Source organism: Notolabrus celidotus, chromosome 2, assembly GCF_009762535.1.
Source record: "Notolabrus celidotus isolate fNotCel1 chromosome 2, fNotCel1.pri, whole genome shotgun sequence".
Classification (NCBI taxonomy): Eukaryota; Metazoa; Chordata; class Actinopteri; order Labriformes; family Labridae; genus Notolabrus; species Notolabrus celidotus.
In genome coordinates this window covers 29,322,549-29,337,358 of record NC_048273.1, presented here as the reverse complement: position 1 = coordinate 29,337,358, position 14,810 = coordinate 29,322,549, and the positions used below count along the sequence as shown (strand labels likewise).

At 39.4% G+C, this 14,810-nt stretch overlaps 1 protein-coding gene across 1 annotated transcript in view; it reads left to right on the top strand.

Moving 5' to 3' along the window:
* LOC117826168 (glypican-5-like) overlaps nucleotides 1-4,899 on the top strand; it is a 76,586-nt gene extending 71,687 nt beyond the window's left edge. The window contains exons 10-11 of the mRNA XM_034702056.1: nucleotides 1,662-1,768; nucleotides 2,060-4,899. Of these exons, the coding sequence (XP_034557947.1) occupies nucleotides 1,662-1,768; nucleotides 2,060-2,155 (203 nt within the window). The 3' untranslated portion in view covers nucleotides 2,156-4,899. The remainder of the gene's footprint in view (nucleotides 1-1,661; nucleotides 1,769-2,059) is intronic.
* Nucleotides 4,900-14,810: the final 9,911 nt, after the last annotated feature.

Sequence of the window (14,810 nt, the reverse complement as noted above, 5' to 3'; positions counted from 1 at the left end):
CTGAGATATTTTTAAACTGTATTTCACAGATGGGTTGCAAATGCCTGAACTTGTTTGGGTTCATCTAATTGATCTCCACAGGCACTCAAAGCCCATTTAGATGTGGGTTTATTGCTTGTAAAACTAGATTAACAAAGTACTGGATTTCCCCTGTTTAAGATCAGTATCATATGAGATATATATTTATTTTGGACAATAGCTATTTGCTTATTGAGCACACCCAAACCGAAATGGCATTGTAAAAAAAGGCATTGTAAAAAAAACAAGAAACAGCAATGATAGCTTGATTACACTTTACTGGATTGAATTGTTATACTGTTAAAACAAAATATTGAATTAAATGAAATTAATATTAAATATGAATGTTCACCATGTGACTCATTTGTTGGGATTTAACTCAATGTTAACAATTACATTTAAAATAATGGGAAGCTAACTACTGCCTGAGTCGGGTGTAACACACTGAAGAGTAAGCAGCATTTTGGTGTTTAAAATGTATGTCAAACAAGAACTGCAAAAAAAAACTGCAGTTCCTCAAGGGTCCACTTTGCTGCAAAAGCAAAGGATCCCCATTAGAGCTTTGATGAAAATGCACATCTATAAAGTAAAAAAAAACCTCTTTACAACCTGGTTCAAAAAAAGGTTTTGTGTATGGAGCACTTTTACATGCACTGTACAGGGTCTAAATTGCATTTATAAAGCTTACATTAAGATAATATAAACGGTAAAGGGTAAAATAGAAAATGTAAATTAATAGCTAAAAATAAACATGAGTGGGAGAGAAGTGCAGCTTTGGTAGTAGCATGACCTCATGATGAAAACACCATCGCAGAAGGGACGACAAAGCCTTTTTTGAATCATTCCAGGAAAGCAATACATTAAACTACATCACATTATTCTACAATTATTCCAGTATAACAGCACACCCATCTTATAAGGGTTATTTACTGTGGCTATTCCAAATTAATTCCTATTTCTAATGTAGCATTTTCCAAATAAGAATGGAAGAAATGTCAACTGACAATAACTATATACAACAAATTTAGAATATGAGTCTCAGGACATTAACTGCAGTTTACCACATACAGACTTTTTTTATGTACAATCAGCTCTGTGTGTGGGAAACACACAGAGCTGGCCAACAGTTTACAAGGATGCACATGAGAGAAGCCCACAGGAGGGAGATACACACCGACATTTTAACACTGTAAAATATTTGGATATTAGAAGGGTTTCGGAAATAGATTAATATTGCCACATTGAGTTTCAAGAATGCACAGTTGCCTGTGATTCGGGTTTAATATTTTCATGATTGATGTAAAAAACCAAGGCAGAATGTTTTCTAAAGCTATTTGTTTTATTTTATTTTATTTTAATTCCATTGTACTCTATTTAATTTAATTGTATACCATTGGAGCCAAACTACACCATTTTGGACATTCAAAGTCATTCCATGTTTATAATAAAAATACTCAAATATCACTCATCCACCTTCGTTACTTAATGTGTTAAATGTGGTCAAAATTTAAATCTGTTCTGTGCAGATAACTTATAGGGGAAGGGCTTATACATGAAAAGACTTCAACATTCAGGTACAGTACTTTATGTATATTGTAAGTGTCTATACTCGTGTATCATCATATTTCTGCTTCTGTCTTCAGGTGATGAGACAGGTGGCACATCCAGTGGTCACAGTCCAGAAACAAAGGACATGGCTCCTTCCCCCCCTCGTCGCCCTGTCCCTCCTCATCGAGTCTCACCTCCACAGGTAGCTAACAGCGTTTCCTTTACATTCACCTCCATTCTTATGCTAAGATTGGGAAGCTCAATGCTACATACCCAAGTAAATTTGATGGCTTACCATGTAATATTGCTCAATGCCAATGATTTTGACAATCAGTTGTTTATATTTTTGGTAATAGGAGTTGATTGATTGATTGATTGATTGATTGATTGATTGATTGATTGATTGATTGATTGATTGATTGATTGATTGATTGATTGATTGATTGATTGATTTGTCTGTTTTTCCATAATTTTGAACTTTACTTGTTTTTAGGTCGCCGTTCGAGGCTCAGCCTGTACGTTGTCAATCCACCCTTTAACCCTGCTGACCGTGGTGCTCCTTGTACTGTCACCATGGCAACACCGCTGATCACACAAGCCTAACTGGTCCATGAAACGAACAGAGAGACAAAAAGACTGAGAGACAACCACATGTATGTGGTGAAGAAAGCACCAGTCAGCGGTCAACCACTCTGATTGGCCCGGCTGGTGGGACACTGTTTGTCAGAGTTGCAGGTGCACAGTTTGAATTTTGATTTTACCTGTACTGACCTCTATATGTGTTTGTTTATTTGTTTTTTTTTAACTATGATAGAATAGATTGCACAGCACTACTGACTTTTTTGAAGAGAGATGTAAATACAAATATATATATTATATATATTTATATGAAGAATTTCTATAGATAACATGGCTTGATGTGTTAATAGAGATTAATATAGAACAGGCTGAATGACTTGGACCTATAGGGATGTTTGGCCCAGTTTGGCCCAGTTTGACCCTTTGTTATATTTTCCTCTAGCAGATATTTAGATCCATGACAGCTACAGTTCAGGCTGAAGGCTTTTACTATAGCAGCTGTTTACCTACAGTGAACGCACACTTGTGAGGACTCATTAATGTTCAAGAGCACAGAGCGTTAAACAGAGAGGCAGCAAGGGACTTTCTCGATAGGCACAACAGCCAATTATGTGATACTTCAGACTGTTTACAGATGGTCATGCAGCATAATGAAAAAAATGACAGTTTGGCCCAGACAACACTTTTCATCACACAAACATGGCCTTTATCCATGCAAGCTGCACTCTGTTTTCTCTATATCTGAGGCAAGAATGCCGTGAGAGGTTTAACTGTGTAACACTTTCAAAAATGTCACAGAAACAGCTGAGATCCCTCCAGAGGAATTGTTTCCTGTAGGAGTGTGTCATGTCCTGGCATAAAACAACACTTACAGTGTGGGAAAATGAGTCAAGATGATTTTCCTATCAAGGTGCACAGTGTGCAGAGTCATGAAAGAACCACAGGGATATAACAGCTTTCATTTCAACTACAATTTTAGACTGAGCTGCCACAGAAATCCCAAACAGAGAGCTTACTGTATTGTAAAGAACCTAACACCAGGAGAGTCTAAATATGACATGCATCGAAGAGGAAGACACAACCTGAAAAATTTGCCTGAACAGGGAATTATTCGTCACCTCACTGTCACATGAAAACACTTAACTGTGACGGTCATTTAAAAAGGCTAGCCTGTCCCCAAATGTGCTTATTAAAATTGAATTCTCCTGCAAGGAGATAATGTAGAATAGAAATATTATGATTATATAAAATATAAAATATTCTAGTTTTAAATAGAAATATAATACAGTGTCAGGCTCCAGTTGGCCCAGCGGTTAAGTCCGCACCCCATATACAGAGTCTTCATCGAAGCAGTCAAGGGTTTAACTCCTGGCCCAACCCTTTGTTGCACGTCTTCCCCCACTCTCTACTCCCCACATTTCCTGCCTCTGTTCATCTGTCCTCTCAACAAAGGCAAAATGCCCAAAAAGAAAATAATAATATTAAAAATGTAATAATGTTTTTCTTATTTAGATTTAGTCGTCACCTTGTCTTGAGGACATGAGATGGAGCATCAAGAGAGCAATGAGAGTGCTGCTGGGCTCAGGCCCAAACCTGTGAATTACATTTAATTCATATTAATTAAAACCATCAAATCCTCCTGGCTCTCTGATGAGCCACAAACCCCCCAAACTGCAGAGCAACAGCAGGACAGACAACTGGAATACTTGATTAAATACATAAAAATAATGGAGCAAATGAACCAGCTGAAGGACAATGTGAGCATTTGCGTCATTGGATGACTCCACTTTCCTTCAATATCATTATTTTGTGCCATATATTCTTCTGAAAATAATAAAATTCCTGCATCAATGCATCTTTTTTAAATCACCCGAGGCAGTTTATTTATAAAAGAATGTGACTGACAGATAAGACAACCTAAGAAATACCATTATGGGATTAAATGTTTTGGCAGCAAGCCCAAATGCCATGTACGCTTGCCGGATGCTTCTACAACTTAATCTGTCAAACAAACACAGTATTATTTAATTTCTATCTAAACATTATACCTCAATGAGATTAGATTTTGGATTCAAGCCATCCCGTCAGTCTTTCAAGGCTTTTGCTAGGCGACCTCCATAAACAAAACACCAACAAGTACCAACAACTTAAACTAAGAAAGACATAGGGAGAGAGCTGATGAGCCCAGCTGATGAGTATGAACATAGCTTTGACATCTCTGGGGTCAAAACTCATATGAAGTCATCCTCAAAATGTAAGAGGAAACTGCCAACTTGTCCCACTTTGGAGCGATCTTCATCTGAAAGCTAAAAACTGCCAGTGTGAATAAAGTGTGTGAATCTTGTTCGTGAAAATGTGTTTATTACATATTTTAAGCACCAAGCACACACGTGATTTTCAGTGTTTCCTCTTATGTGGTCTTAGTGGTTCACAGCATGATGTGTCTTAGACTGATCCGTGTTAGGTCACTGTAATATAAAACTAACTTCATGTACGTGATCAAAGCTCATACAGGTCATTGTAGTTAGAGACTTTTGTCATGGTCATGTAGTGTTTTGCAGGAACACCAGGATGCAACACATAAACAGATGGTTTCTTTCACAACACTCTGCAAACCACTGTGCTCATATAACTAAACCAGTGACTTTCATGTGAAACCTATGTAAATATACCGTGATACAGTTGACCCTGCTGCTTTGTTGTGTCCTTAATCTCCTGCCTAACATCCTCAGTAATAAACTGTTATAAGAAATGCACTTTTGTCCTTTTGTGTTGTGTACAGTCACAAACAGTTGAAGGTTGTAGAACAACAAACAGGTTTTTTATGATCTTGATGATTTAAAAATATTTTAAAAGACACAATAGGTTTCAGGTTCCCTGAAAAATCTACCTTATGTGACTGAGGCGTGTTCATGACATTTTAATCATCAAATCTTCTTTATGTTTAGTCACAAATATTTCATACCTTTGTATTTTTAAAATTTAGGTTGTTCATAGTAAGCAATACTTACCATCACTTGCTATAATTTGTTGTATAGATTCGCTATAGGTTCTGAAATGGGTTCATACAGATAGGAGTTCGGATCAAAGTTGTATGTATGTATGTATGGAAAGGCAGCTGCAGCTCTTTGGCCTGTGGCCTTTTGAAAGATTACTGAGATTGGATTGGCATGGTCATGGAGTTGGCACAGATTACTCTCTTGGCACAGGAAGCTGCCAGAGGATGATGGGAAATAAAGACATCATTGAATGCAAATTGCCACAGAGAGAAAAACACAGGTGGGTGGGGTGGGGGGGCAGGAGAAAAAGTGAGGAGTGTTTTTGTTGCTCATCCTGATGCAGTCCCACCCACATATTGTGTTTCTATCAAAGTATGTTGTTTCAAGATCCCTTTAAATACAATATTTATATTTATTTTAAATCATATTTGATTCATCTTTTCACTTGTATTCATGGGAAATGAATCAAATTCCTTTCAAGCAAACTTTTGATAAACTTCAGACAAACAGGGCAAAGAGTCAGAACAGTGTGCACGTCCCTGAACAAAGAGCGCAAACAGCATGCAGCAGGCTCACTGGGAGGTGGATGGAGAGAAATTACAATGAGTCAGAGTTCATGACAGAGAAATGGAGCGGGGGATTTGCTGGATGTTGTTTCAACAAGCTGGTGAGGCTGAATAATATCCGTCCTCTCTGCCAGCACTAATGAAATCAGAGCCCTGATTATTACAGCCACGTCCAAGGGTTATGATTGTACTATTTAAATCATATTTATGTTCCTGTGCTTGCCAGTGTTTGCAGCCTTCCAGACACACATTATATCAGATTACTGACAGTGTACATGCTGCACTTTCACAATATTACAAACATGACTGGAGGCTTTCTAGGTATTAGGAAAAATGTGGCTCGCCCAGGAGTCTCACCTGGGTGCCTTGAAGACAAAAACAAATCTAGATTTAGAATCATTTATAAGGCGGTGATGTAGGGGCGTGTTCAGATTTTGTTGCATATAGGGTGGCCCAACTAGGGTACTGACATAGGCAGGGGTGGCCAGGGTATGTAAGTACACACATTTTAAAAACATTAACCCTCTATGTTTTCATTATTTATTTAAACAACTATAATTTATATATAGCATATAATACAGCTGTTATAACTTGAGTATATATACTCATGTAACCCTGAAACTTCACAGTTGTTGGTAGCCTCCTGATCCACAGTTTGAGCTGACATGGAGCATCTGGCAAAGCATTCTGGGGTTAAGCGTCTTTCTGAGAAGCAATGCAAAACCAGTTTCAGTGCACTGAATCAGTAACCCACCTCAACCTGCCCAAATTAATCCCAGCTGTCCCCTCAGAGCTCCTAATTACTAGTGTTGTCTATGTCCACACGGTCTGGCCATTCAAAGGTACACAGAAATGCTTGATAGTTGTGCATGTTTGTGACAATTTCAGTGTCATGGAACAAGTGTGACACCATTAGTGTAGATGTTGTTGGGCCTCTTCTTTGTATGGCACACAAGCTGCTCATTCAATGAACATCTATGAGCATTATGCTACTCACCAGCTCGCCACAATATTACCAAAAAAATGTCTTTTGATGGCTTAAAGCTCTTGTGAGGAGATTTTCATTGGTTATAACACTGACACAATGTACGATGGATGCCTCTTTGTAACCTACTAAAGCAAATAAGACTACCAGCAATAACACTGATTAATCCTGTAAAGTTATTTTTGAAACTCATAACCCCTGCCACCAGGTAAGTCATGTGACAAGAGTTACAGTTCACTGCCAAAACAGTCTTTGCTGACACTTTCTACAGCAAAGAATCACAATATAATTAACTGTTAAAACAAGCAGGAAGTTATTTTGTATCAGAAAACACTACTAATATTAACATGACGATAAGCAAAGATGGGCTCGGACCATAGACTGTATAATAAATTGAAGTATCTGTGACATCACCTATCTGTTTCTGAAGCCCTGTTATGAAGCCAATCGTCTGCAGGTGCCATATTGGAAATGCTGAACTTCTGTTGAGCTAGCGTGAGGTAAAGAGGCTGGCTTTGAGCGTCCTTGCCAACAGCTACAGTGTTCCCACCTGTCAGTCAGGCTTTTTATCATGGAAAACTCGTAATCTTACTATCTTCTAAATTCACCCCCTGTACAGTGTGTGCCCATAGAGAATTGAGCTCTGAGCTTTCTTTGCTGTGAAGATCGACTTTTTTGAATTGGTGTGTATCTGGTTTCCAGTACTTCTGGAGCAAGCCTCAAGTGGACACTCGAGGAACTGCAGTTTTTAGCCCTTCCGTATTAGACTAATCCCTCATGTCCGTAGGTTGCCGCTTGGTTAAGATGAGATGTACCACTTTTTTCCAGAGACCACCAAAACTTATGCAAACTAAAAGTTCCTTACAGGAGCTTTAATTGCTAACAGAACTTTTAATATGCTGTCCTAATGGTGACACGGATATCTGTGCCAAGTTCATTCAATAGCTGTTGAGACATTTCACTTAAAACTGCAAACTGAGGCACTGAAGGTGAAGTCAGGACTATTAACTCTGATTCAAGCTGCGTCAGATTTTGATTTGAGTTCTTTTATTCAGTTTGAGATACTTAGTCACTGACTATTTCATCAAGTTAATTTATCTATCAAATGTACCTACTTAAATATTGCAGTAAGTAAAAGCTTCACTGTTCAGACTGCTTCTGTGTTTCTGCTGACTTGACTGTCTTCAGGTCAGACTTGTTAGTTCTCCCGGCTGTTCTCTCACGTTCACACCGGCTGACTCTGGCTTTCAGCATTAACTCCTCACAGAGTTCAGGTTGAAGCAGGTTCGCACTGACTGGATGGCAGCCAATCATTCACTCCTGTGTCATTATGTCGATGTCTAATGGCTGCGGCTCAAAGATCTTATCTTGACTGACAGATCATTTGGATTGAGGGTGGCAGGAAAGCCGTTAAATTTTACCATCTCTCCAAAATTGATCATTTTTAGGTGAGGTCATAGGTCCATGAATATACATGCACTCTAATGTATACTGCAAAAAGCCACCCAGTCCTTTCTTACACCTTTTTTGCACTAATTGCATTGCTTGCAAGTTACAACACTTGACTTTAATATGGAAGTTTTTGATGATTCATTTGACATATTAATTCATGTATTCAGCTACTTACTCCATCATGACAGTCTTGTGCAGTCATAACCGTTACCTATACAATACACACATGGAGAGTGCTCACTGTGTCTAATGGTTTCTGCTGATTTGTATCATTTCTGGTTCAGTTCCTGCTACTAAAAGTGACTGACGTGAGTTAAGAGTGGTGCTGTCTAAAAAAATCAGCAGCGAAGGAAATATCTTTCAATCTTACTTACAGACTTGAAGGGAGACACTGAAAAAATACACACACACACACACACACACACACACACACACACACACACACACACACACACACACACACACACACACACACACACACACACACACACACACACACACACACACACACACACACACACACACACACATATATATATACCCACAGCACAGGTCGTAGCAGGCAAAGCTGCTTTGTCTTTTTTTATTTTTCTCTACCTGACATCTTAACACTTCAGTGCACTACAAGAATGCACTTGGAAATATTGAGCCTCATAAGACACATCAGTATGGTACTAAAGGTTGTGTGTGAGAGACAGGAAGAGAGGACTTTGTAAAAGATGCTGCACCGGGAAAGGATTTAAAACTGAGGAGTGTTAAAGTTTTAAAGCTCTGAAGTGCATGGGGTTCATTAAGGGTGGATGAAATAGGGCAAGAAGTTTCGATAAAAGAGAAGCTGAGGTGGAGTTAATAAGAGTTTTGGAACTGGGCTAAGCTGAAGAGACTTGCTTTATCTTGTGGTTTAACGGTGTGTGTGTGTATGTGGCCTGGTATCGAGAGGATTATATTACATCTTCCTTTTGCTATGTCTGAGCAGAACAGGTTTGATTTATCACTAAATGGTTAATCATTTGTGCAAACAAGACCTATTACTAACCCAAGACCAATTAGACCTGCCTGACTCAGTGGCTGGGAATCCTACAAAGATGAAGAGCCAAAAAAGAAAGTCAAGACAACGCTTGTGCTCCTCCACAGACACTATTCACATTGTTGCATGAATTAACGCCCCAAATATTTGTCTGATATTAATCTGAACCAGTTTCCAGAGGTGAGGAAGGGTTCACGCATATATTTTTATTTGCTTTGATCTGATTCAGACAATAAAACTGTTGCAGTGTTAACCTTGTTGATTTTTTTCTCGGGTTGTTTTGAGTTCACACTGCAATACAGTGTAACGATTTAAAGCATACACCATCACAGGGCTGTACTTACGTTATCACATTAGGGGGCTAGACCACTGTGGTTTTTCTATGAGTAGTGTAAAATATTTGACAAACATGCTCATCAGCACAAATGTCATGATACATTGACCTCCTCACTACTCCAAGTTAATCCACGACTCATTTCAGTGTCCAGTGCATGTAGCATTTGTTTTTCTACACTGTGGGAAAGGAGACTGAGACATAATGATGTAAGGACAGCTCTACGTGGGTGTGTGCTTTGGCCTGCTTTGCAATATTGCCGAGTGAACACAACCCAAGGAAGAAAAATGCAACAAAGGGTCATTTTTAAATCTGGATCGAAACAGAGCAAACAAGATAAAAGTGTGAAAACATAGTTGGAGATCTTGGCTCGCTTGTTTTCTCGCATCAGAGTGTGATTGCTTTGTTAACATATGTCCAAATGATCCGAGCCAAGGAGGGAAGCAATCCCTGTTTCGGAAAAACTCCAAACTGTTCAGGTGTGAAAGCACCTTTAGTCTGACATTTAATATATTGCACTGTTAATTTTGGGCTTGAGCATACATACATTTAACTTAAGGGGTGGATTATACTCAATGTTCATTTTTCTACGGCAGTTTAACAAAAACTCTCGCAGCAAAAAGCTGAGTTTCGTCTCTCACACTGGATCCTGAACTCTTGTAAAGCATTTTAAAAAACGCTGACACTTGATTTACTGCTAATCACTCTCTCTTTCAATTGCCTGGTTTAAAACGTTATTCTGCAAAGTGCCAATCTCTTTTCACACATTAATCCTAATGCCACTTAGCCTGTCAGGGAATAAATTATTACCTGGATTAACACCTGCCCTGATACTTCAATATGGGCTTGAATGAGTTTCAGCATGTAACAGTGTGTTAGGAGGATTATTTCAAAGCCCTAATTTCTCCTTTGATTGAAAAAGTGTGTCAGTATAAAGAAAGGTGTGTCTATCTCATGACCTGCAGGTGAGGCTGCAACTTTTATAAGAAATTAGATGGTCCAGTCTGAAGAAAGGTGTCTGCATGTTGGTAAATACAGAGAATGACTGTCTTTAACATTTCCTGGTGTCTTCTAGCACAGCTCCTATTCCTTCTAATGTCTTGTCGTGTACCACCCTGTATTCTCTTGTCTGTTGGTCAGGTCACGGCTCAAATTTAAGGCTCGGTGTTACTGTCAAACCAGCAAACATCTATTTTAAGAGGGATTCATTAATTGAGCATTTGAATCAAAATATGCTAAAGGATAATGTTATCACACATGTGCTTTCATTCTGTGAAAAGTCAAAATGTCTTGTGCAGAAAAAACGAATTCAAACAATTAATCCAAAACAACAGCAGCACTCACCACTTCCTGGTTTCCTCCTCAGTAAGGGGGCGGAGTCCAAACAAGAAGCCTGGCCTGCACACATCTTTAAGGGCTCCTGGTCTAAACCATTCAGATCAGGGGGGTAAAGGCACAAAAAATTTGGATTTATGTAAGTTCTTTTAATACATTTGTGATTATATAAACTTGCATTTGTGTAATTATTTTACTTTAACTAATATTTTAGGTGTTGGGATGGCATTTAGGCATGGTCCCATCTGAGTTGTCTTGCTACAACAACAGAGAGCCTGTATGCTGCAGCTAGTTACTTTTGGTGTGATATTCAATGCTTCATGATGGCTTTAAAGAGGATAAAATAGGCAACAGGAAATGCTGTGCAGTTGACCTCCAGGTCGCTTCTCTTTCTGGGACAGCTCAAAGCCTCTGTGGCACCATCAGAAATTAATCGTTTTCTAAAATCAGGTTTTGGGGATTTGCTCCATAGTCAGCAAAAAAGAGTGTCACTGAGGTTTGGACTGTACACAAGATCATCGTCGAAACGGGGTTAAGCGAGAGGCTTTTGGTCCTCAGACACCAAACTTGGAAATTGTATCTAAGTTCCAAAACCACATTTTTAAATATGCATTAGAATACACATTTTGCTTGGAGTATGCAGAGATTTGGGATATATACTTTATCATTGTATGGCCAAAAGCTCTGAATACAGGGGGAAAATGGGGAAAAAAATGCTATTCGATATCATGCTCTCATGGAAACTATGTTGAGGTGGCTGCAGAGGATTATAGATTAGAGTACCTGAAGAACCATGCTAGCTTACATTCATCTTGATGGACGTATTGCATTAAGAAAGCCTGGTACTTTTACCAATTGTATTTCACATACATAAAGTAGAACACACTGAATCTTGAGCCATGTTCCCGCCTAAATGTACCAGTTGTTTCCTTTTTTAAATGGCTGTAAGTTCATCTGGCTCATAGTTTTGTCAGTTTCCACAGAGGTCTGAAGTCACAGGCTGCTGATGTGTGAAAAAGCCACATACTCCATCAATCTGAAATGTTCATTGCTTACACACCCAACCCAGAGTCCTATACTTTTGGAGAGAACCATCTGTATGGGGAATAAAATGTGTTTTTGGGAACATGGGCTGTTTCTTTAAGGAACTGACTTTGTGAATGGATGCACTGGCGTGATAACAAGATAAACTTCCTTATTAAGTTACTGCCAAATTAGGAGGATAGTGTTTTGGATACTCATGAATGGCTTGAACTGAAATTTCATATCTAAACCACAAACAAAAAGCCCCAGATAACAGTGTTCACTCACTTTTAGCCATGTTATGTGAGTTCCAGTTCGAAGGCCTGGGTGATGGGATTTGCCCCAAACTGGTCATACATGTTTAATGAAAGGAGAGTGGTGTTTTAATGTCTTGAGCATTAAATGCTTCCTGTTGTTACAAAGAACAAGGTCTGAACGGTACAGTGACTTTCTAATCCTTTTATTAGCTGCTAATGTACTCCTTGCTTTATTATCAATTAACAAGCCAGAACCCTGAGTCTGACCTGTGCTGCATTAACAGCACTCACACTGTCACCTTCCCACTCCTCTGCTACATCCAATTTAAAAGTCATCACAGCATATTTGAACCTTTTGTGGCTTTACTTTCAGCAACAGTTGGATTTAATTTCAGCTGCAGCTCTGAGGTGTCAGTCAGTCAGATCTCAGGACCGCCTGTGACCTTTCCTGGCCCGCCTTTGAGCCCGGCACTGCTGATGGGGAGGATGCAAGACAGAGAGGATCTGAGAGTGCCTGACAGCTCATTGGTCACGTATGCCAACCCCTGCCAGCTGCCAAACTGAGCCGGAGGAAGACTCTGAATCCATACCAGCCACCGAGCGCCCTGCAGAGATACATGGTGTGTCTCAGCTGTGGGTGAGTCAGGTTTTGGTTCTGGGGAAAGGATCATGTCTGTCATCTGTAGGACCTATTTCCTATATTTTCTTGCAGGAGTAAATGTACCCTTAAACCACAAATGCTGGTCATTGCTCAAGTGTGCGTGGTGAAATATTTGGGAAGCGATATGTCGACGCTGCAGGCCAACTGAACCCTGTGTGGTTGAAGCGTAACTCAACCAGGAGGCCCTAAGCTCTGAAACCCCCATTCCTGATGGTCTTAGGTTCTATAAATCACTGAAACATTTTTATACCACCTCTTCTTCTGTGTCATTTAAAGGGGTAGTTCACTTTCTTTTTATGTGAAGTTGAATGAGGTCCTTCTCAAATAGGAAGTCTATTACCCACAGGAGAGGCCGTTAGCTTAGGACCACAGAAGCCAGGTTGGCTTCCTTTTTTGTTATAACTCACATCTAATGGAAAATTCCATTGAAGGTAACGTTAGACAAAGTGAAAGGGACTTCTACAAGAATATTTATGTTGACATTTCCTCATTTAGCTCTCCTTCTTCTCTGAGCTTAGCAGCTGACACGTCTTTAAATATAAATGACACAAATGTCACAACTCAGAGACACTCTCACCAGCTCTGCTGCCATTGCGGAAAGCAGGAAAGAATCTTGCTCCACTTTTTCCTACCAGAGATGGTTGAGGCCCAGAAGCCCCTCAGACCAGCCTCAGATGGACACTAATGTTTTTGCCACAGTGTCTAGAAAGGTGCTATATAAATAAACTTTACTTACTTACTTTATATACAAATATTGACAGTGAGTGATAAATGTCACTGTTAAAAGACAGCAGACTGAGTTCTTTGTCAGAAAACACTACCTATACATGTGCAGAACAAAATCTGCAAAAATGTCAGAGGTACCACTTCACCCAGAGGGTGTGCCAAAGCCAACATTAACATGAGATCCTATGTCACCCCCTTCCCCCCAACCCCTCCATCACTTACTGTAACTCTACCTATCCCATCAAAGTTACTAACCATAAACCTTACTGGAGTCCTTGAACTCCATTGTCTCGTAGGTTCCTCTGAGCTGCCGTAGAGGTCCTCCTGCTGTGGATGTTCCAGACTCCAGCTGATACGGACAGGCTGGACTCTAGTAATAGTAGGACTCATCACTATCGTCACTCTGCCTCTCTTTTTGTCCTCTATCCCTTCTTTCCAACCCCAACTCAGTCGAGGCAGATGTCTGTCTTACATGAGTCTGGCTCTGCTCAAGGTTTCTGCCTGTTAATAGGAAGTTTTTCCTCGCCGCTGTAACTAGCTAAATACTGCGAGGTGCACTGCTCACGGTGGAAAAACCCAACACCAAGACTGGATCTTGTCCTGTCTTGGTGTTGGGTTTTTTGGTAATAAGAGTACGGTCTAGATCTGCTATATATGTAAAAGTATCTTGAGATAACATTTGTTGTGTTTTGGCGCTGTACAAATAAAGATGAATTGATGAATTGATTAATTGATTGATTGATTGATTCAACGATTGATTGATTGATTGACTAACAGAAAGTTCCCTACAGCTGCTGTATCTTCATTTATTAAAGCTCTTGTGAGGATTCAATTTGTTCCTATTTTGGCGCCCCTATAGACATAATGTTACTCTCTTTTCTAATCGTGTCCTGAAAAAACATGAGCAGAGTTTTCTTACAAAATGTCTTATCCTTTGATTTTTAATGGTCAAACGTGTCACTTACTGTGAATCTTTGCCATGGAGAATGTCAATAAAGTCTGTTTTGGAAATTGCCTCATGTGACACCTACTCAGTGGCAGCTGTTACAGGCACAAAAAGCAACCATATATAATTAATCAGTCTTTTCCTTATGGTCTAGTCTGATATTTAAGGTCACGTAGAGGCATCAGAATCAATTTCAGTCTGTTTCATAATAAGCTAAAATCACCTCACATGAGCTTTAAATGCTCTGAAATCATCATTTTTAATCACATTTTAATTACATAGTATACCCACAGCTGTAGGTGTAGGTTGAAAAGTTGATGCAGAACTTCTTCCATGCAGAGAATACCAAAAAGA